The 21,414-nt window shown below is 40.7% G+C and overlaps 1 protein-coding gene across 1 annotated transcript; it reads right to left on the bottom strand.

Moving 5' to 3' along the window:
- Positions 1–377: 377 nt before the first annotated feature.
- On the bottom strand, positions 378–15,581 carry LOC104544948 (T-lymphoma invasion and metastasis-inducing protein 2-like). The gene is made up of 5 exons (XM_010189958.1): positions 15,468–15,581; positions 13,199–14,401; positions 6,918–7,353; positions 1,703–1,875; positions 378–674 (listed from the first exon to the last, which is right to left on the bottom strand). Exons 2-5 carry the CDS (start codon positions 14,393–14,395, stop codon positions 378–380), a joined length of 2,103 nt encoding a protein of 700 aa, XP_010188260.1. The 5' UTR covers positions 14,396–14,401; positions 15,468–15,581.
- Between the last annotated feature and the right edge of the window lie 5,833 nt (positions 15,582–21,414).

Here is a 21,414-nt window from a genome sequence, read left to right as displayed (position 1 = left end):
CCTCAGTCCTTCCTCCAATTTTATTTGAATAAAGTACTCTTCATGTCCTGTCTTAAGGTGCAGAACACTATAGCTAAGTACCCATTCGTAAATCTCTACTGCAATTCAATAATTAAATTATTCACAGAACGTACTGTGTATTCTGTGACATGCTATGTAACAGTTAGATATTATTAACAACTAAGTATATCATAAGCCAGTGAAAATTAATTACACTTTTCCAGAAGAGAAAAGAAATAGCTTTGTGCTCATAAAACAGATTGGTCCGATCCTCAGCTTTGAAAAGCCTACCTCCCACGCTGCTCTGGATTGCTGTAGAAACCTGGCAATAATTACAACTACTGTGTCAGCTATGCCCGAGACAATTACTCTCAGGTCTAGAAAGCACAGACAGAGCGCAAAGCAAGAAATAATGATAAATATGCTTCTGTAAAAATAGTTTCCGGTACCTGATTCTCTATGGCCTTCCTGTTTTTTGGATCGCTAACAATTGAGAGTTGCAACTCTGCCATCTTTTTCATCTTGCCATCCATGTCAATCTTCTGGAAGAAACTTTTGGTTTGATTTTTCAGCAGCCGAATGGTGTCCTCCTTCCCAAGCTTCTTCGCAAAGAGTGAAGCACAGGCCGAATGTATGGCAGTAACCCAGTTTTCCAGATCTGTCTGGCTTGTCGCCTGTGAAACAAATCAATGGCACAACATTATGAGCAGACAAGAGGGGAAAAAAAATAAAACAGCAGCTCTAGGACATGAAGGGCTTGATGGGTTCACTGTGATCTTAGGCATCTTATGTTAAAATGAGTGAAATAAGGTTTTACCTTTATAACTCTGCAAATAAAGGAAGTGTAAGATTTTCCTGAACTCTGACATTACTTGCCACCAACTTTGAGCTTCTGTATCTTAGACCTGCAAGGTCTGAGAGCTCCAGGAGCACAACAGAGCCCCACAAGCTGTGGGAAAGATATGTCTTGCATACTTCATCCTTCCAATTAATTAATGTAAAACCCACCAGGTTTCACAGATAAACTAACCTCTTTGCAGGTAACAGCAACAGAGAAGATTTTACACGTAGAGATGTTTGCTTACTTAAAAAATGTCAAGTTAGTGGAGAGAGGACACCAAGGTAAAGAGAATACATCTACAGTGTCTCTGGAGGTATTTACAAGTGTACCTATGAATCAACATGTTTCTAGGCAGGCAGTTCCATATAATACCGTTCTTTATTAACATTTCCAGTGGTGCAGTTAAGCAACCAAGATCTTTAGATTATTTTTAGCCTTCTTTTTTTGAAAATCTTGCTCAAGCAAACTCTCTTTGAGGCCAGCAGATTCAGGGTTGAGCACACCATTCTGTAAGGGTGGAATGCAAATAGATGTGAAAAAAATTGATAATAAAACTGAGTTTCTAGAAGCTTGTAACAAACAGGTATGAAAAGTATCTTGCAGATGTGTGATCTTTGCTCTTTTTATTTCCGAACTATAACTGACTGAGCCAACTGGTGTACTATCATATACTTGAAGTCATATCATACACTTAAATCAATATTATAATAGCATAGTGCAATTGCGTAATTATGCTATTATTTTAAATTCAAAGGCACAAGCATTATGCCTGTGTGTGCATGTGTATATACGTGCATGCACATACTCACAAACACAGCCTAAAATGGAAACAATCACCAAGTTATGTATGCTTTTTGTTACCTGAAATAGGTAGACATCTCCAAAAGAATTGCTGAGACAGAACACGTTTTCTTTCCTGGGATGTTCTGGAACAGACTGAACTATACTGTCTTCTGCAAACAGGGCGTATCGAGGCAAACTGCTCTGCTCCATTGAGTTCCTTCCATAGGTCTCATAAAACAGCAGAGTACAACCTTTCCAGTTCAGAGGGACAAAAAAACATAAGGAGAAAGTAAGTTCTGAATCTCCTATTTGAGTTCGCTTGTATTAATGCTTTTGTGAATTAAGACACCCTTCTGTGATAGGAACCATCAGTTCTGCCCCTCTTTTGAAATAGAGAAAAAAGTAGTATCTTCTAAAATGGAAAATAGGCAAAGTTAATAATGAATTTGCCAGTGAATAGCAGGAACAGACATCTAACAGGGACACAACAAACATACATGGACTTAAAAAATAAAACAGGATACCTCAACATGAAAGTGTTCGAGGTCAGTTTGGATGGGGTTTGAGTAACCTGATCTAGTGAAAGATGTCCCTTCCCCATGGCAGGGGTGTTGGACTAGATACTACTATATGTATCTTCCAACCCAAATCATTCTGTGATTCTATGAATAAACTCAGCCTATTAAAATGTTAAAGCATGTAGAAAAGTTTAATTCCTGCTTAGTTAAATCAGCTTTTGTGTTTCTTTATTAAATTGAACCAAGTCTCTCATAACAACCACCTAAGAAATTTTTGTATTTGTTGAAAAGATTTGCAGAAACTTTTGTCTTCAAACAACATGTTCAGTGAATAAATTTCACAAATTTAAACCATATTTTTTTGAATCTACTTGCAAATTGGAGACTAAGACAACTCTGAATAATTAAAAACAGTTCAAAGAGGCTGAGTATAGGCATGTTCAGTCTTGTAGGCACAAAACTTGCATCCAGAAAACAAACTTCATTCTTGACGATGACAATCCTGAGTGAAACATGGAATTACTTCTCGAGGACAGCAGAGGCAACCTGATCCCAGTCCCTAGCAGTATGACTACATTGCCATGTTGCCTTTAGCAGTGAAGCTGGCTCAAGAAGGGCCCGTCCCCTCCATCTTCACCAGCCTTTCATTCCTGCCTCATGTTACAATCCACTGTCCTCTGGAGTGTACTGATTTGCCTGTTCAAGGGGTCACCAAATGAACTGCATTTCTAAAATAATCTGGTTGTAAACTAGATTTCTCAATAATTTCTTAGGCTACCTGTGCATCCAGAGAAAATTAAGTAAATAAACCTTACTTTCATCCCTGACAAATGACAGTTTAATAACAGAAGGTTTGGTGGTTGTTTTTTTTTTATTTTGAAGATAGGTTAATACTATAATATGGCTGAATGTTTAACCTGGAAGAACTAAGATCAGTTACTATAAATACATATTGAAAACTGAGGATAATCTAAGCAGTTCAAAAAATTATCAGGCTGACGGTGGATCTTCTAGCAAGGCAAGCCTTCTCCAAAAGATATGCTCAAATTCATTCAGGAATTAATAAACCTATTACATAGCAAGTCAGATTAAAATATCACAGTGGTCCCTTAGGGTGTAGTAATCCACGAATACATTACTCCTGTAAGCCCTATACATATTCAGTAGAGGACTCGAAATTCAGCCAATGCAAGAATTGAGTTTGCTGAGGCTACAGCATTGTCAACTCTCTAGCTTGCTTTTTGTTGTCTTTACTTCAAATCAAAGAGGCACCACAACACAGGGCAGCACCAAAACTGAGATTTTGGGTTGACTCGCTGATATTCAGGATGCTGGTGTTTCTCTGTGTGACATACTCTGTGTACATACGCACATGTAAATATGCCTAGGAAGTGCATATGAAGGGCACATAGGAAAACCTGCAAAACAGAAATGTTTCCTCTGTGGATGTTTTTAAAATAGTCAGGTGAAAACAGAGTTCAACCTTTATTTCAGTAATTCTTTAACATTTACACTTAGCACTGTATTACACATCCCAGACACATCATCCAAAGTCATGTAAATTCAAGGGGAGCTTCCTCAAAGGTCAAATCTGAAATCAGAACCAAAATCAACATTCTTTGGATTCTTCTGTCTGATAAAGGGGAAAAAAATGGTCTACTAGAGTTTATGGGACACATTTACTGTGAAAAGTTATGAGTAGTAATTCAGTGGTCCTCATACAAAGTGTATGGAAAGTGAGATCCATCAGATGGATTTCATCACATTCTCCATGCCAATGAAAGTACAACAGTTACAAGAAAAAGGAAAATGTATGTCAGAGGTGACTGACCAAATCATCTGATGACTGAAATGTTTTCAAAGGAATTCAATAAACAGAAATGCCTCTGTATTACTTAAGTGCACCTTTTCCTATTACTGTCCAGAGTGTCTGGCAGAATATTTAGGGTAAGAGCAAATCCTAGCATGTGGGTCCTATTCTTTTTCCTTAGCAGCCCTCACTTGATATTCTTCATGACACAGAAACACTTGGAGATCCCTGCAGTTGGAAAAGAAAAATATGGTTTGTTACACTCTGCATATCAGGCATGGCACTTCTGTCATTTCAACATAACAGAGTAAACTAAACAAACAAAACCAAGTTCCCTCTTGTATTCAGCAGCCACTTCTGCATTTTAGGAAAGTGCAAATTAAGTTCTATTTTAAACTGCCATATTTCCCCTATGTGTAATCAAAAAGGTAACTAAAGATACAACATTTTTTATCCTGACAATTTACATGTACATAAATAAAAAATTTGGAAGGGCATGCCTGTGTGTTCAGGTGTATGGCACCCCAGGCACACGTTCAGGTCAAGCCAAGTGATCCCTGGAAGCAGCTAGTTTCATAAACTCTGACAGACACACTGGGAATGACTATCATCCAAGTATTTTAATCAAAACTTGAACTGAAGGGGGAGGGCAATGGAAAAGCAATTTTCCTTGCTAAAATAAACTAATTAGACAGGACAGATGGAAAAGAGAGTTCCTCTTGTTAAAGGGTTACTATGCAAGCTCAGGTCTTGGTGGCCCTGAAAGCAGAGCAGAGGCCTCAGGACATGTATACTTTGAAGTCTGGCAGTGAAGTCTGGCAGGTAACCAGATGGTTATAAGTCTTCTGCTTATTTATAATTAAACACATCTCAACAGAGTGCAAAGAAACATGCTGTTCTCCATTTGCATATGTGGCTATTTTAAGTCATATTTCAAAATATCATGGCTATTTAAACTTCAAGAACAAATTAAATACAGATTTATTCAAAACCCTGTATAAGGAGAACCAAAGCAAGTGCCTTGATCTTGATATAGCACATTATGAAAACAGAACTACGCCTTGATATCCAGACAGGCAAGTTTATTTTGGCATCAGAAGTCTCCACAGGACAATAAAGGTACGAGATCAAGGAAATGAGGAATGTATATTTAAAAGAGCTAACAAAGCGGAAGAGATTGAATGAAGTCATATCACCGATCCAAAGTAAAAAGTGCTGTATGTAATACTTCTCGCAATATTAGAAGTTAATAAAGATTTTCACAAAGAATTTTATTATTCCTTTTTTGATAGCTGGGGAAATTCAAGTAGCAAGAACGCAATTTGTTCAAAGTCACCAACAAGCCAATTTTATAGGAAAAGAACTGAACATGAAGAACCTGAATTCCTTCCCAGAGTTCCATTATCACAGAAATGCACAAACTGCTATTATATAATATAGTACTTCAGTTTAGAGTTTTGATAGGATTGTTTCTAAACTACTTGAATTATAGAAGAGGCAGATTAAATTCGTATTCATACTTCGTAATGCAAACACATACAATAAGAGGGTGGCATTCAGATACTGTTTTTCCTTTTGTATACGCTTCTTGTAAGCATGAATCATGCTATCCGATGATCAGGATAAGTGATTTAAACTGTTAAGACTGCCTACATTTTGATCCCTTGATAACAGGTCTCAGAATTATTAGGCAGAATTGCTATGTTCTTGCGAGCTTGCTTATTTTAAATGGGTGCTATCAAGGACAACATTCCCAGCATTTGATGTTTGCTGTTCATTTTTCTTCAGGTCTACACCCATGCAGTATTTTGAAAAGGGCAACTTATCGGAAAGTTGTTATTTCCTCTCCTCTAGTCCCAGATATGCTAGGAAACTATTAAGTTCGATCACTTACTTACTCATTAATTTAGCATTATATTTACTAAAAGGCAAATACGTTGGATGCCATTCCAAAAAAAAAAAAAAAAAAGCCTATGAACTCACCCATTAAATTCTTCTTCCTCCCCAGAACAGATGTTATTTTCCTTCTCACACTCCCTGACATCCATCTTGTGGCACACCTACCTGCTCGATTCCTCTGAGCCACCATCGTGCACCATGAACGCAGCTCTGAGCAGAGCAATCATGCCGCAACCCACCAGCAGCAGCCCCTTGCAGTGGTTTGCCTTCCCACAGGGCTGTTTCACAGCAGGAGCAGCCAGGGAAGATGGGAAGGTGGGCATGCTAAAAACCAGAAGGGCTTGGTATAGTGAGGAACAGGCAAGGTGAAAGACCACTCAGCGAAAGGAGGGAGACTGGCAAGCCCTGGCCTGGAAGTAGTCCATGGCAGCTAAGCCTCAGGCACTGCAGGGCTTCCCCTGCTGCTACTTTGGCCTCCTCTGCCCTGAATTATATACTTTTCTGTGTAAATGCTCTAGCACGGTTAGTTCACCTCTTTGTTATGTTGCCACCTGAAGCACTGGGAATGAACTGAACACTTCCACATTACTTTACACCTAACTTCAGGTAAACCTCATAGCAGAGCCCAAGGAATTGTGTATCTGTGAACTGGGCACCAGGGGCTTCTCCTGATCATTAAATTTTGTCTCCCCCTGAGACATAGGTGAAACTGCTGTATTTTTCTCAGTTTTGGTTAAATTTCGTCCTTGACCTCCCAACATACAAAGGCATCTTCTAAACCCCCAGTTCTGTGCGAGTACAGAAACTGGGAAGTCAGACAAAACTATTCCTGCTACGGTATGAAATGCAAGGCTGCATATGTAATACCAAACACATGAACACCACCTCAATTCAGTGGGCTGCTTGGGCACATGCTCCACTTTAAGCGTGAGGAGACCCTGTAAAGTTAGGCATTAATTTCTGATCCCTTGAACCTGCTAACAGAAACCACCATGCATGAGAAGTTACTGAGACACAGCAGAAACAACTGCTGCTGCCAAGCTGAAGGAGCAATGTGGCAGTTTACCTTTGAGCGTGACCCAGTATTGCTTCCATTTTCGCCGTGTGACCAGCTCCAGCTTCTTTTCCTTCTGCAGGGTCACCAGGGGTTTGAAGAACAGCCACCCTGCTTTGCGCACCACTCCTTGCTCTTTCTCATACAACAAATCCAGCTGCTCCAAGGAGCTGAGGGACTCACCACTGGAGTCCTCTGTTTCCGATGAGGTCTCAGTGTTCTCCAGGTTTGTCCTGCTCATCTCCAGCTCCCGCATGAAATTTTCATAAATGTTTTGCCTCAGGGCATCACTGCTGACCGCATTGGCAGACTCGCTTCTCTGGGGCAGGACGTGGCTGGAGCCAGGTGACCACAGCAAAGCAGAGAGCTGGGAAGGTGCCAGCGTGTCTGTGGTTAAGTTCTCCATTCTGCTTTCAAAGTATTCACTCCCATCTTTACACTTTGGCTCCTACGTGAAAAAGGAAATTGTCAGCTATCAGTCACAACATCTACGATGATAAGGTACACACTATTTGGCATTTAAATTTGTTTCACGTTTTGCCACAGCCTGTTCTTTCATCAAAGGCCACCTCTTTTCACCTTTACAATATAGGCTTTGACTTGGCAGCCACTGACACCATTGGTGCTACCACTCAAGGTTTTTTTCAGCAGAAACCTTAACCAAAAGTCTACGAGGTTTGGTAACTCAGAAACGTGTGAGTAATCTCCAGATTCACTAGTAAATACTGGGGCTTCCACTGTCTGAAACCTGATGGACTCCAGCAGACAAACACATCTTCTGGCCAAAACCCAGGCACCGTCGCTTACATGCCTGTTTGGGTACAAGCGGGAACAGTGTCCCAACAAAGTTCTTTATTATCAGGATTTTCAATACTTTGGTGACACAAAGCTACGTTTAGCTTCAGCACAGCTGGGCTGATTTTATCTCCACTTTCTATTTGTCATATAAACTGTGCTTAACCAACACAAAAAAGGTCAAAAGTTGAGAATATTTTAAGCTTGTTAGTATTGACCAATTGACAAAAATCTAATCTAAGGAAGATGTGATTTAAAAAAAGAAAGATGCGCTTGCTGACTGGCATGAATCCAGTCTCCAGACTGCAGCGGTGTGTATTTTCTGACTTGCTGGAAACCCCCCAGGGAGCTCGACTACCTCATCAAGCACCTACAGGCCTTTCTCCTAATTGCATTGTGCAACTTCATTCCTTGTATTGAGAGAGGTGGTCAATCTTATTTGAAGTATTCAGGCCTGATGGTATTTCATGTATGACTTTAACTTTGCCTTGTGATACGGATGCTAACGTAGGCCTATTTCTTGCTACTGCTTGTCAATGTGGGACTTTGTTGGCAAATTGGGTCTTTTATTTTTTAAGCCTTTCCCAGTAATGTGCTTGACTGCTCCCAACTCTCTCAGGCTTCAGTGATGGTCAGGGATTTTGGTAGTACACAAGACAGAGCCCTCTGGACTAATTTCACTCTCAAGTTCCACATCATACATCGTAAGAAGCCATTTAATGTCTTCCCAACCTTAGTGTTACTGATGGTGTTTAAAAGTAACAACAACAACGACAAAAAAGTAAGAGCACACCACAAAAAAACCTACTGCCTTTTGCAGTAAAGAAAATTTGAAAGCGTTTCTTGAAAAGTATAAGGGAAGAGAAAAGAAGATATAACTGCAAACAATTCAAGAAGGGAAGCTATTACCCTCAGTAATAATAAAACTATTATACTTTCCCTTCAACTTTAGACTGCCTCTTTAGAATAATTTATTTGCTCACAGACTTCTGTACATGGATAAAGTAAATAAACCTTGGTCTCCCGAGAGCTGCTCTCACCAGCAGCTTTGAAAGCAACAACTTTTTTGTTCCTTTGTTTCCTACTTGATGCTCTTCAAAACTGCAGCGTAAAAGCTGTGCCGTGTTTTGATAGCATCATGACCTCCAGTGTGCAGCCAAGAGCAACAGAGGGATCGCACACCCTCCCAAGCATGGCCATACAAGCCACTTCACAAGCCACTTCTCAAGCCGCAGGATGCTGCCAGTCGTGGCCTTATAAAAGCCAACTTCAATGGAAACCAATGTTCTCTTATGGTACATCAAAGTTCGAGTCTGACTTTTCAGATGCCTGTGCCTGGTGACAAGGATCCAATTCTCCTGTAATGGAGTACCTTCCTCAAATCGTATTGCAGAGTTTTCATTAGCATTCTCTGAGAGTAACTCCCTAAACATCAACAGTTTTGCTTTTTATAAGGTAAAGGGAGGAAAACTGGAGGGCGAAATAATCATGTGTCTACTGTGTTTCTGCCCAATAAAACAACCATACAACAAGGCTCATCAACTGTGTCAGCCATCTGCAGTTTGGCGGAAAACTGGAAGCTTTCTTCACCCTCTTTTTAATTACTGTCACTGTACATGTGTGCCAAAACCCTGTGTTCTGTTTGACTATTCTCCAGGAACTACCAATGTCCTCTAGAAAACATTAACATACAGTTTATTAAGAATATGTATTTATTTCAGTCCCAAAGGACTAACAAAAAAAACCAAGAGATGAATACATAACATGCCTCCGGTGAAGGGCCACTGCAAGCATTAATGAAAAGGGTGGGATACAACCTGTCCACGTACAGCCACTAACCACACTCCATGTTTTCTCCACTGACAGAGAAAATGTAGAAAGGAGGAAGTACCAGAGTAGAGTAAACGGACACAGGATTCAAAATGAATATATTCACTTCACCATGACAACATCACTTGTATTTATTTTTTTTTAAAGAAAAGAATTGGCAGAGTGACGCAGTTTTTGCTGGTCCTCAGGAAGGTTGTCAACGGAGCAGTATCTGGTCATCACTGAAAAGGTCTGACCCAAATTGCTGAAGATGGTGGTCTCCCTGTCAGGCATATTTCTGTTTATTTTCTTTCTCTTGTATCTATTGATCACAGAAAACTACCACTGTTTCTGCTCACCTGCACTCAAGAAGATCTCTCAATGTCTGAGATGCACCCTGGAACAGTTACAAATAACACAAAAGATAAAGTTGCTAACTAAGATACCAATTAGACAAAGTGATGCATGTAATAATTAGCTGTAAAGAACAGCACAGGAAATAATGCAGCCTACTAAATTAATTAGGACTCAAGCTTAAAGCAGAATGTAATACCAGTTCTCAAGCCAAATAAAGAGGTTGTCCCAATGTACTTTTCTTTTAAATTCTCTTTATACCACATTTCAGGGCTCTGGCTTCAAAGTCGGGAAATTTCAGAAATTATTCCCATAAAGAGGCTAGCTATTTCGTTGAAGAACCTATATGCAGCCATTGTTTCTGATGGGTGGATTTTCATTTTACACAATCTTTGCTTATTCTCTCCATGTTATACAGTTGCAAACTGAGTTTACATCACCACCTTTAGTAGTGGGTGACTGCGCAACAAGTCTGCCTAAATTCTGTCCTCAGGTCTCATATGCACCATATATAACTTGCTGCTCACACATAGTGTACTATGATACAGCACCTTCCTAATGCCACTTCAACAAGGATTAAACTCAACGAGGACATGCCAAGCGGTAGCGCACCATCCATCCAGGGAACACATTAGAACACCTTTGTGCTGCAAAAGCTGGGTCATGGCACAATGACTGCAAATCTTGATGTGAAACCATTACTAGAAAGGGAAACTCAATTCCAGGATATATCAGATCAAGTATGAGATCAAGTCAGACATAAGGAAATACTCAATTCACTGGACAGGGCACAGCCGAGGGCTCCTCTAGAATATCCCATATCCAAATCCGTTTATGGATGATTTAAAACAGGTGCAGAGGAAGGGTGCCAGAATGAAAAGGAAACAGATTTCCTATCTTAAAGGCAGGAGACCAAAGAGAGTCTGCATAGCCCTGCAAATGCAGGCCGAGAAAAGATATCATGTCTCCCTTTAAACAAATCATAACAGATTAAATAATAGGGAAGGATAACTAACGCAATGGACAACACTGGCACCAGAACAAACTGGCCAGAACTACATTTACTCTGCAAATTCGCAGGCATCAGAGTAAGAGGGTTTGGAAACAGCCTTCAGGATGGGGAAAAGCCCACCTGATTTTAAGCTGCAATTTATTCACAAAAGAAATTAAACTTCACTGCCTCTCTAGAAGCAAGGAACTGGCCTGATTATCCCAAGACTGTGTCTGCTGGTCCTGTGACCCTGTGAAGCAGGAAGCTTGGCCAGCTTGTTTCCGCTGGCGCAGCCAGAGGGACCTGTCTACTCAGCCAGCACCAGCGCTTAGGCCTATTTACAGGGAAATATTCCAGCTTTCACCTAGATGCAGCCCAAGTGACTCACAATCAGTTATTAGTAATGTGATGAAGAAGTGACACATTGTTCAGAGCAAAGCACGGAGGCTACAGTTGCCGTGACGAACAATCCTACAACAGGGACTAAACATCTGACAGATCGTAACCACACACAGTACTTCTGCGTTTTTAAGCCAAAGGAGGACCCAGCAAGAGTGTAATTGTTACCAAAATACAACACAGCAACCCCTGGAAGAGACAGCAGGTTACTCAAAGTGTGCAAGGCAGAAAGGAGCTGATCAAGCCTCACAAGGAAAGCAAAAACCATAAAGCATTCACTACCCTTCTTATCCTTCCTGTCACTGGATGCTTGTCTGATAAAAATCAATGACTAACTATTTCCTAAGCCTTTTTCTAAGAAGTCACCATTTTTGGAACTTGGGCTGATTTCCTTCTACCAGAATCAGATTCAAGCTTGTTGGCATCTCACTAGCCAAATTTCCTTGCTGCGTCTGAAGTCAGTCCACTGCACACAGAATTCAAAACAGCTATGAATCGTGCACCACAAATACCGTTCTGAAAACATCATAACTAAGTAATATATGGCAAAGTTCTGCGAGGCAGAGATCATACGTAAAGCCTGGTTGTAAAATCCAGAACAGCTACGGATGTTAAAACTGGTGAGGAATCCTGGCACAAGGCACTGAGGCTCTTCACTGATCCTGATTTTTCTGCCTCCTTTTTCACAGCTGAGTGAGAAAGTGTATTTATCTGATAAAATACATGAGCACCCACTTACAAAAGAAGTGATCCAAGTAAACGGCTTTCATTTTCCCAGTTCTGTAGCCCTTACCTAGGATTTGCACTGACCTCATTTCTGAGCCTAAGGGTCCTTCAGAGTTTAACACTGCAATGACAAATGCCTGTTAGCACGATACCTGTCTGAATTTCTAACACGGGAAACAGCCTTTGCTTTACATGCCCCAGAGAGTGCATGTTACAGGGTTCCCTTCACTCTCCGCTCACTTCTGAAATGGCCAGCAACCCAATGTATTGAAAGGGAGCAGATCCTGTTCCTGTATAAGAAACACTAGGGAAGACTAAAAACAAAAAAAATCCAAACTAAACCCAAAAACAGTCTCTGCCCTCCATCTCAGCTTGTGAACTCACATGCAGAAGTCCAGGCACAGTCTGGCATTTAAACAGCAGATTCTGGGCCCTACAGTTAGAGACGAGAATTTTGTTCCTGACCACAGGCATCCTAAATTCCTATTAATGGGATTAGTCTTAAATTCTTCTAATGAAACATCCTTTCCCTCCCTCTTGCCCTCCTCCCATCTCCTTCTTCACACCACCATCTCCCGGTGAGCCAGATGGCAATTCAAGCTTTTCCATCTGGTGAACTAAGCTGACACACAGGAAGGAGGAGGGTGCTCCATGTAATGCCTTCAGAGGAGGGGGAGGCAGAACCAGCAGCTCTGGTCGGTACTCTACAGTTGCTCAGCTTGCTAGAGATGGACCAGCAGTGAAACCAAAGTGACTAACGAAGCTAATAATATAAATAGAGAATACTTGCAAAGATACTTATATCCTCCTTCTTTTACTGCTCCTTCTACACTCTTTATGCTGATTCATAGCATATGTATGATATCTAGGTTATATTTTCATATTTGAAACAGAGAAGGCTTAAAAACTCCAGGTCGCTTTGTAAGCAATGCAATTATTTCAAAAGCTAATTCACTGAGAGATTAGGCTGCAAAGATTGGAGTTAACTAAGAAGGTGACAAAATAGTAAGGGAAAATCTGCACACACAAATATATATCTTTCTCTGCTGTGGACATTTCAGACAGCTCCAGGGATGCAATACTTCTGAGTTCCACAAACTACCAAATGAGATTAGCATGTAATTATCCTGTGAGAAAGACAAACATTAGGTAATCACTACATTTATAAGAAGAATCTACAAACCAGGTTTCTGGCACTTAGGTTGGGGTTTGTACATACCTGCAGCTTCCTTTTCTTCCTTGAAAGACTTCCTGTCCAGTCACTGATGCGTCGCATTCGGTTTTTTAATGTATCCTTTTTGGATGTATCCTCACTGAGTGGCTTGGACTTTCTGCATGGGAGTGTGTAGGATGAATAATGTGCAGGACTTCCCTGCTCTACCCTGGAGGGAACATCAATGTCCGAGGCAAACGAGACACGGTTGCTTAGGCTACCATGAGTATCAATATATTCATCAGACAGCCTGATCCCAGGTGGAGGGGTGATTTCCAAATTTGTATCCTTATAGAGATCTCGGAGTGAGGAAAGAGATGAACTTTGGTTGAAGGACTTCTTGTTGTTGCTTGCCGGGAAACTCGCATGAATGCTTGTATCTGGAGTGCTCCTGGTCAAATATGGACCATCCAACTCACTGATATCCCCAGCATTTCCCCAGAGAGAGTCATACCATGAAGACTCGGAGCTGAGGGAGCTTCCTTTACTAGATCGAAGCCTTGAATCAGTAGGTGACAGATGATGGCTTGAAGAATAGTCTGCACTGGAGTTCCTCCTGACATCAAGCAGGGTATTTGGCTTAGATTCCAAGGTAGGCGAATACCTCAGCAACTGGACTGGTCCACTGGACTCCTCGGTCAGCACCTTGCTGTTGCTGCTGTTGTGGAATTCAACCCTCAAGCAACCGTCCAGCTTCCCCAGGGTTTTAATGAGAACTTTCGGACTCCTCCTGTCCCCTGCTGGGGAGGTTGATGCAAGACTCTCATTCTTTCCGTAGCAATTTAAAATGTGTCCATTGCATTCTTGGGAGGCAGCGTGATTACTTCCAGCTTGAAGGCCAATATAGTGGAAACCGTTCTCGGGCAAAAACACCGCGTTAGTTCCTTGGCAGTAGTCCCCTGAGGTGTTTGTCCTGTGTTTGGCATGGGCATTGCTTTTAGAGACCTTCACCACAGTGTCACCGAGTCTAGATGAATAAGGTTGACTACTCTTGAAGTGTGAAAGGCAGCTTCTGGTGAGGGACCTCGATTTGTAGTTTGAGCTGCTACTGGTATGTCCCCATCCATGCATGGAGCAAGACTTTTCATCTTTTGCATGAATGCTGCGAATTTTCAGAGAGCAAGGCTTCTGCTTGGCACCAGCTGTAGCAGCAGCATGATTTTTTGATCCCTGAAGACTGTATTGGCTTTCTGAATTCCCCATTTTCCACTAAAGAAAGAAGGGTTTCATTAGAAACAATGACTACAAGACAGAGCAAAAAGTAACAGACCATTTTTACCCTCTACACAGGAAAGCACACTTTTAAAAAAGATATGAAACAAATTTTTGAAAAAAAATCCTTAAATAGCCATTTACATCATTAAATTCATAAGTGAACTTATTTTAGGGGCAAGTTAGGAAAGCCTATTCTCTATATGGTTCATTACCCCTCTGTTATAAAGCTGGAATCTAACTCCATTGAAATCATGTCAACACCTTTCTCCACCCACACCCTTGGCAACATCCTTTTCTTACAACTTACAAAATCTCTGGCTCCTAAGAACAATGGCATAATGAAAGGGAGACAGCAAGATAATCATAACTTAGATGTAAAGTCAGCTGTACTTTCAGAGAAATCTCTTCTGCCAGGAGACAAGCCCACTGCAGTTTCAGCTTGACTGGTTTCCACACAACTAAGTGTTGCCTCAATAAACTGTTCAGCAAACCTCAGCTTTGTGTTTAAACAGTCAATCCAGGAGAAAGGAAGAAAAAAAAAACCCACATCAAAAAAAAAACCACACAAAAAATAACTTGGTTAGCGAATAGCCTCATCTTCCATTACAACACAAAACTGCATTATGCTCATTCAGCATGGCGCAGTTCGATAGTTTACTTAGTAAAACACTCTTCAGCTTTTTACTGAATTCACAGAGAACACCACACACTGGAGCAGTCAAATTGCCCCAGTGAGATGACTGAAGATTCTGGACCTACATAAAGTGTGCCCCATAGTAAAGATCAAGTCGTTCTTTTTGTTACTTGGAGTGACTCTCAATTGTTCGTAATTTACAGAAACATTAAAGTGCTTTTCCCATCAGCATTATGCTTCTTTGCACATTAGATCTCAGACTATCACTCTTAGGAGAATTCACTGCAGCCTCATTAAAATTTTGTCAAAATAAGACATTGTGAAAACCAAAATCTTGTCTCCTAGAGTGTGCATGTATTTTAACATCTCTACCTCTAGCTCTTAGCACTTTTAGATGAAAAGCATAGTATAAAACGAAGAGCACACCTGTAGGATTACTCTTAAACACGGGCACAGTTAGCAGTCAGCACACTCTGCATTGTCTTCATGGTCAGACGCTACGCTTGCCAAAACCAGGATGGAGTTGCATGCAGCCTTCCTAGAAAACACCAAAAGGACAAAAAAGGGCTCTCAGTCAAATAGAACTTAGGGTTTGCTCTAGCTGTAGGCAAAATGAATACCAAAACCAATCAGACAGAAGTTATAAATGGAGAAGAGAGGTCTACTTAAGGGGATTCCCGGATCTTAAACATAAATTTTTATAAACATACTTTAACAACTGGCACTGAATTAATACATTAAAGTCACTGTGTAGTTAAGTGTTTTATTTGCTAATTTTGTCTTTCTTCCCACTCATTGACAGGTTAGGGAGAGCTCTGAGCCACCCTCAGTATGCTTTTTGGAAGACCAATTACAGATGGCAGGATTATGCAGTGAACCATTACAATTTGGACCAAACCAATCAGAGCAATGTCCCGCAGCATCCATTTATCCTTCCCCATGCCTGGATTCCACCCATGACCCTTGCAGTGCAAGGCCACTGCACAATTCACTTCCAACAACCACCCAGCAACCTCTTCTCTTTAGGTTTGTTCTGATTTTAAGCTAATTTGCCAGTAAAACAAGAAAAAGGCAGTGCCAAGTCCTGCACAGACCCAAAGGTAGCAAGACCCAAATTCTTCCTGACCATCTGAACCTACCAGCTCTTCACCTGGCACACGAAGGCTGCAACTCAAAACAAAAGGACAGAAGCTGAGTCTCACAAAACACACCAGCGGTTTAGGGATTGAAACACTCAGCAGAAGAAGCTGTACCAGATCTTAGGCTCAGTTTTAGAACAAATGTTTTAACTAGAAACCATTCTTAACTTACTACCCCCCAAAAATCATCTTTTCTGCATAAATTCAGTGGCTACTGTTCCTAATTTTTAACTGAATAACTACCTGACTTGAACACGCAGAGTTTTGCTATTTTTGACTCGTTTTACTGTATAAGAACCTTGAAGGTATTTAAAGGAATTCATTGGTAACCTAGGTATTTTGCTAACCTCACCAAAAACAGAGGTAAATGTTTCAAACAAGAACTAAACACAGCCTCAACAGCAAGCCTAGAAAAAGCTTGGCAAATAAATTACTTAGAAGAGACATAGCCTTTTAGATCATGCTAGAGGTGCTACAGACCTATAAACACAAATTCATGGCTGTTATCACAAAGATATTTGATAAAACAGATAAGCCACAGAAATTACATCTAACCCTCCAAAAAAATTAATCTATTTAACTTGCTTATTTTCTCTAACAATTTGGAAAGTTTCTATCTAGAACGCTCCCGCCTTGCAGGCTTGATTTGTTTGTGCTACTAAGTGCAACAGTTTAAAAACATCATATGCAACATGGATTGAACAAAAGACTTTTGATTCAAGGTAAACAGAAGACAACACACAAACATCCTAAGCTCCAAGCTGCTGAACAAATTGTGAACCCCCAGCAAAACTGCCTTTCTCAATCCAGGAGGCGCAGACCACAAATAAGTAGAGTTTACATTCAGAATTCTTCATCTGGGAGCAGAAACTATATTCAACAAGGGGGCTTTGAAGGACTTATATCTATTCATAGGGGAACACTGAGCCCAATTTGTCTAAAGAAATATGCAAAAAGACCATCTGGTCTCCATAGTGATTGTGCAATGGTTAGGTAATCCTTTTAACAGAGTGGGTAGCGAGCAAGATGCTGTCACGAACCTCAGCAGGTAGACATTCAATTCATCAAGGCTCAAGCTGCTGTGATGGGGTCCATTGTACGTGTGTGATCCAATACACAGGTCACATAATGGATGAGCGAATAAATTTATCTTGGGGTACAATGTCTACAAAACAGTGTCTCAGTGTGTGCAGGAATCAGTCAGCAGTACAACAGAACAGTCAATAAATCCCACAGAAATAGCCCTGAGGGATTTTTCTCAGCATCCCAGCCGTCCAGAAAGCAACGGTAGGCTAAACATTCGCACACACTGTGATAACCAATGGGGGCGTCTGCAAGGCTGCACAAAGACCATCACCCTCAAAAATCAGCTGTCATGTTTTTCTCTCATCTCACACTTACGTGGAGTGATTTTCTTCCTGTTAATTACAAAGGCGGCAGAGGGGGGTGGGGAGGAAGGGCCACGGTGTGAAGGAAGTCAGCTTGTGCCCAAAGTCAGCATGACACTGGGGCAGGGAGGTGGTCATGGACAAGCTGTGGCTGTGCTTGCTCCAAACACTCACACATTTTACACTATCTGAACTGTGGAAGCACTGGAAATTGCAGTGCAGGGGACGGAGTTCGGCTTCCCCTGTATTTCTCACAGCAACCTACTACTGCAGGAGACAACGTTCTTTTCTCTCTCCCTATGCAGAGGGATGAATACTTGTTATGAACAAAATCAGTTTCTATGAATATTTTCTGCAATTATAATCAGTATATTTAGAAAGAAGCTCACTGTGCCTGAAGATGTCTATAAAGAGTTTATTTGCTTTCAATTATACCCACATTCCCTAAAAAAGAAGTTTTTAATCTTCACCCTGGTTCCCCTTGACACATTCAAAAAACACAGCTATGCAAACATACTAATCCGGGAACCCCACCATCCCCACCACACCCAATAATTAACGCAAATCATAACCCCAGAGCTAAAAACGTATATCCCTACGTGGAGAAGCCCCAAGGTAAAGTTCCCCTAGACTTTTTTGACTCTGAAAAACAAACACACAGTATCAGGAGCTGCTCCGGAGAAGCGTCTGCCACCTATATCCCCTCATTAATACCACCACAGCTAGACTGCTTTATAAATGCTAGAGGAGAAAATGCCTTTCTTAAGATTAAGGTGAGCACACATACAAACAGTGCTCTGCAATTGCAAACACGCTTTCCTCCCCAGTCTTACTCTCTCAAAACAAAGGTTTACAGAGCTTGACTTGGCAACCATATTGCAAGCAAAACTGAAGCATAACAATAATATCCCAATACTAGATTTACATATGAGATACAACAAGGAATTATTATGTTAGGAATTAGTGGGAAATCTGAGTCAAGGAAGACAGGCTCCTGTGCTGGTCTGATCTGCTACAGCGGGAACACACACCAAACATTATTTCACTGCTGCCAACCATCTGCTTCCAGTACAGTCACATGAAGCAGGCTGAGACTCTAAAACTACAGGGCAGAAACTGCTTGGAGGCAAGCACAGAGCCGTAAGCAGACTGAATGCTCCACAACCATAGTCAGTCAAACAGTGGCCACATATCAGTTACAAAAAGGCAAGAGATTGCAGTAGCATCTTTCTAGGCAAGTCCAGCAGATTTCCCTGACTGGGATTGACAATCTCACCGCCCAGGATGTTGCAAGGGCTCACCTACTGTCAGCCATAGCAATGTTAAGCTTTAGCCTGGATTGAGAAGTTAGCCTCATGAGACATGAACACATGGACCAAAGCTATCTCTCTGATGCATTTTGATGCCTTTATTCTTTTGGACAGCTAGTAACAACAAACCTTCAATGGCAGTTGTATAATTAGGGATCTACAAACTGTTTAACCCATGCTGAAGCTTCCTCCTCAAAAATCTACTGATGAGGTGCAGGGAAGTTGATTCTCACTTCACTGAACATGGCATTAGTCCAAAAATGGCAAAAACAGTGACAAACAAAAGAGAACAGTATGGATTGGTCCAGCTGAGGACCACATCATCCCATCAAATTAGTACCACTGGGTAAGGACTCGTTAAGAAATGTGGGACCTCATGAGAGTCTGCAGCATTACCAGGGACAATAACTCTTTATGCACAGCAGAAAAGCCTAAATTTAAAACCTCTCGTCTTTAACAAGAAAAAGGCTTTTAAAAGAAGAGCTAAATTAAGAGCTAGAAAATAGGTAAGAGCTACAGCTAGCTGCCTTACTCCTAAAAAATAAGAGTCTACAGGTTTTCAGTTCTTTACAATGAACACCAGGACACAGTTTAAACTTTTTAAGAAGTCCTGTCCTTGAGGAAAGAACAGAAAATTATTCAAGAAAGAAATAAGCTAACCAAGTATTTTATTCCTACTTGTAGCTTAAGCAGCAACCATGTGTCACAACCTCTTCAGACTTTCCTCATCAACAACAGGATTGTTACTGGTACCAGTGTGGTACCTTTCAAGAGAACAACGGGACCAGCTCTTGAGTGCCTGCTGCCAGGCATAGTTCCTTCATAGCCTTTCACACAGGTATAAATGTCTGCCAAAGCCAGGCAGAGCTTCAACTCACTTTGTGGTGATATGAATACCTCTACAAAGGGACTTTATATGCGAAAGGCAGAGTATACACCATCAACTACCACAAGGGCAGGTAAAGACCCCCAGCTGCAGAGTGGGACTGAGACAGCCACCTTCGGACTGAGCATGGCGGGGTGGGATGGTGTGGAAAGGAGAAAAGGCAGTGCCAGGGGCTGTACACGGGCAGCTGCTCCAAGTGTGCGGCTCCTAAGTGCACCACGGGAGACTGCCAGCAGGATTAGTGGGGCTGGGATAATGGAGAATCTGAAAGTATTTCAAAGCAATAAAAAAGGAAACAGAACACCCTCATTTAAATGAAATGAATGACTAGTTTTCTTCTAATAGTGGGTTTAGTTAGAAATGTTGCAGGCTTTGACGTACAGCAACTACGCTAGTGTTTTTTTACACCAGGAAAAGCTTTTTTTTAAAAAATTGACTGAGCAATTTCTATTTTTTTCTTTCAAACTAATTTTACATTTTCTTTCACCTAACAGTTAAAACACCATCCATTTTAAATGGCTTATAAAGACTTAGAAATTGTATATAGTATCTTTCAGATACTAACATGCTCTTAAGTTTTTCAAAGAATCAATGGGCTTTGTGAATTCTTGCAGGGATACAGAATTACAGGTTTGAAGTTTTAATTAACTTTAAATCTACTTTGGTTTTTAACATGAAAGTAATACTGAATGTTAGAATATGAACCTGCTCTCCTCCCTGCACGGCTGTGTATGGATGGATATATGAAATTCATGAGGGAGGCAGGTTAGCACAACACTGTAGCTGGATTAAATGTGGGGTTTCTTATTGGAAACAATTTACTGTATTTTTTAGAACTTCACACTTCAGTCACATGCTTTCACAAATCAGAAGCAGATTTCTTATGCCTGCAATCTCAATCACATTCCTATTACAAAAATATACCATAATAATTATACCGTAGTATTCTTGGCAGGATATTTTGCATTATATACCACTGTATTCCAAGAATGAATAACCAAAACACCACAAGTATGTCTTTCTTTTAAAAAACAGGACTATTTTGCCTTAAAAATCCAATTTGAAGCCAGAATTCCTCACTCACTCATTGATCTCTTTAGAATTATAGCCTCCTGTATTATGAACTATTTGGTAGCTCAGAGATCAAATTAAAACCAATAGTTTTTCTTATTAAACATAAGTAGTCATTATGACCCCAGACACTTCTTTTCATGCTGTGAATCATACCTACATTGCATATAGACTTCTAATTTCACAGTTAAAGCAAGAAGGTGACAATCTCCTCTTCTGGTCCCTTCTCCTGAAATACCATTAATCCCAACGGCCTACAATGCATCACAGATATATTGCATCAGAAGTAGACATCCTGTACCTGGGACATAATGCCTTTTTTTTTTCTCAACCCATTCTTCTGGGTCCAAGACACCGGCAACTTAATTAAATTATGCTTTATAGCTTTCAAGTTAGTGCAATATGGAAGGCTGAGTCAAGCCTGAAGATCCTTATCATATTACACAAGTGCTGATACAATCTAAATCTCTAGGGACTTACTTTTCTTTGGCAGGAAAAACAAATTTCACCATTTGTAAATGTTATTGAATTTATACACAATGGCTAAAGTGCACATCCATTTAAATAAAAGCCATTAAG

This window comes from Mesitornis unicolor, unplaced genomic scaffold (genome assembly GCF_000695765.1).
Source record: "Mesitornis unicolor isolate BGI_N332 unplaced genomic scaffold, ASM69576v1 scaffold8998, whole genome shotgun sequence".
Lineage (NCBI taxonomy): Eukaryota > Metazoa > Chordata > Aves > Mesitornithiformes > Mesitornithidae > Mesitornis > Mesitornis unicolor.
This window is presented reverse-complemented; position numbering and strand designations above follow the sequence as displayed.

Coding starts and splice junctions, on each gene's coding strand:
- LOC104544948 (XM_010189958.1), bottom strand. CDS start 14,395: ATGGGGAATTCAGAAAGCCAATACAGTCTTCAGGGATCAAAAAATCAT. Junction 7,354..13,198: donor GGAAGAAAAGGAAGCTGCAG/GTATGTACAAAC, acceptor TTTTTCACGTAG/GAGCCAAAGTGTAAAGATGG. Junction 1,876..6,917: donor ATACTGGGTCACGCTCAAAG/GTAAACTGCCAC, acceptor TGAACTGGAAAG/GTTGTACTCTGCTGTTTTAT.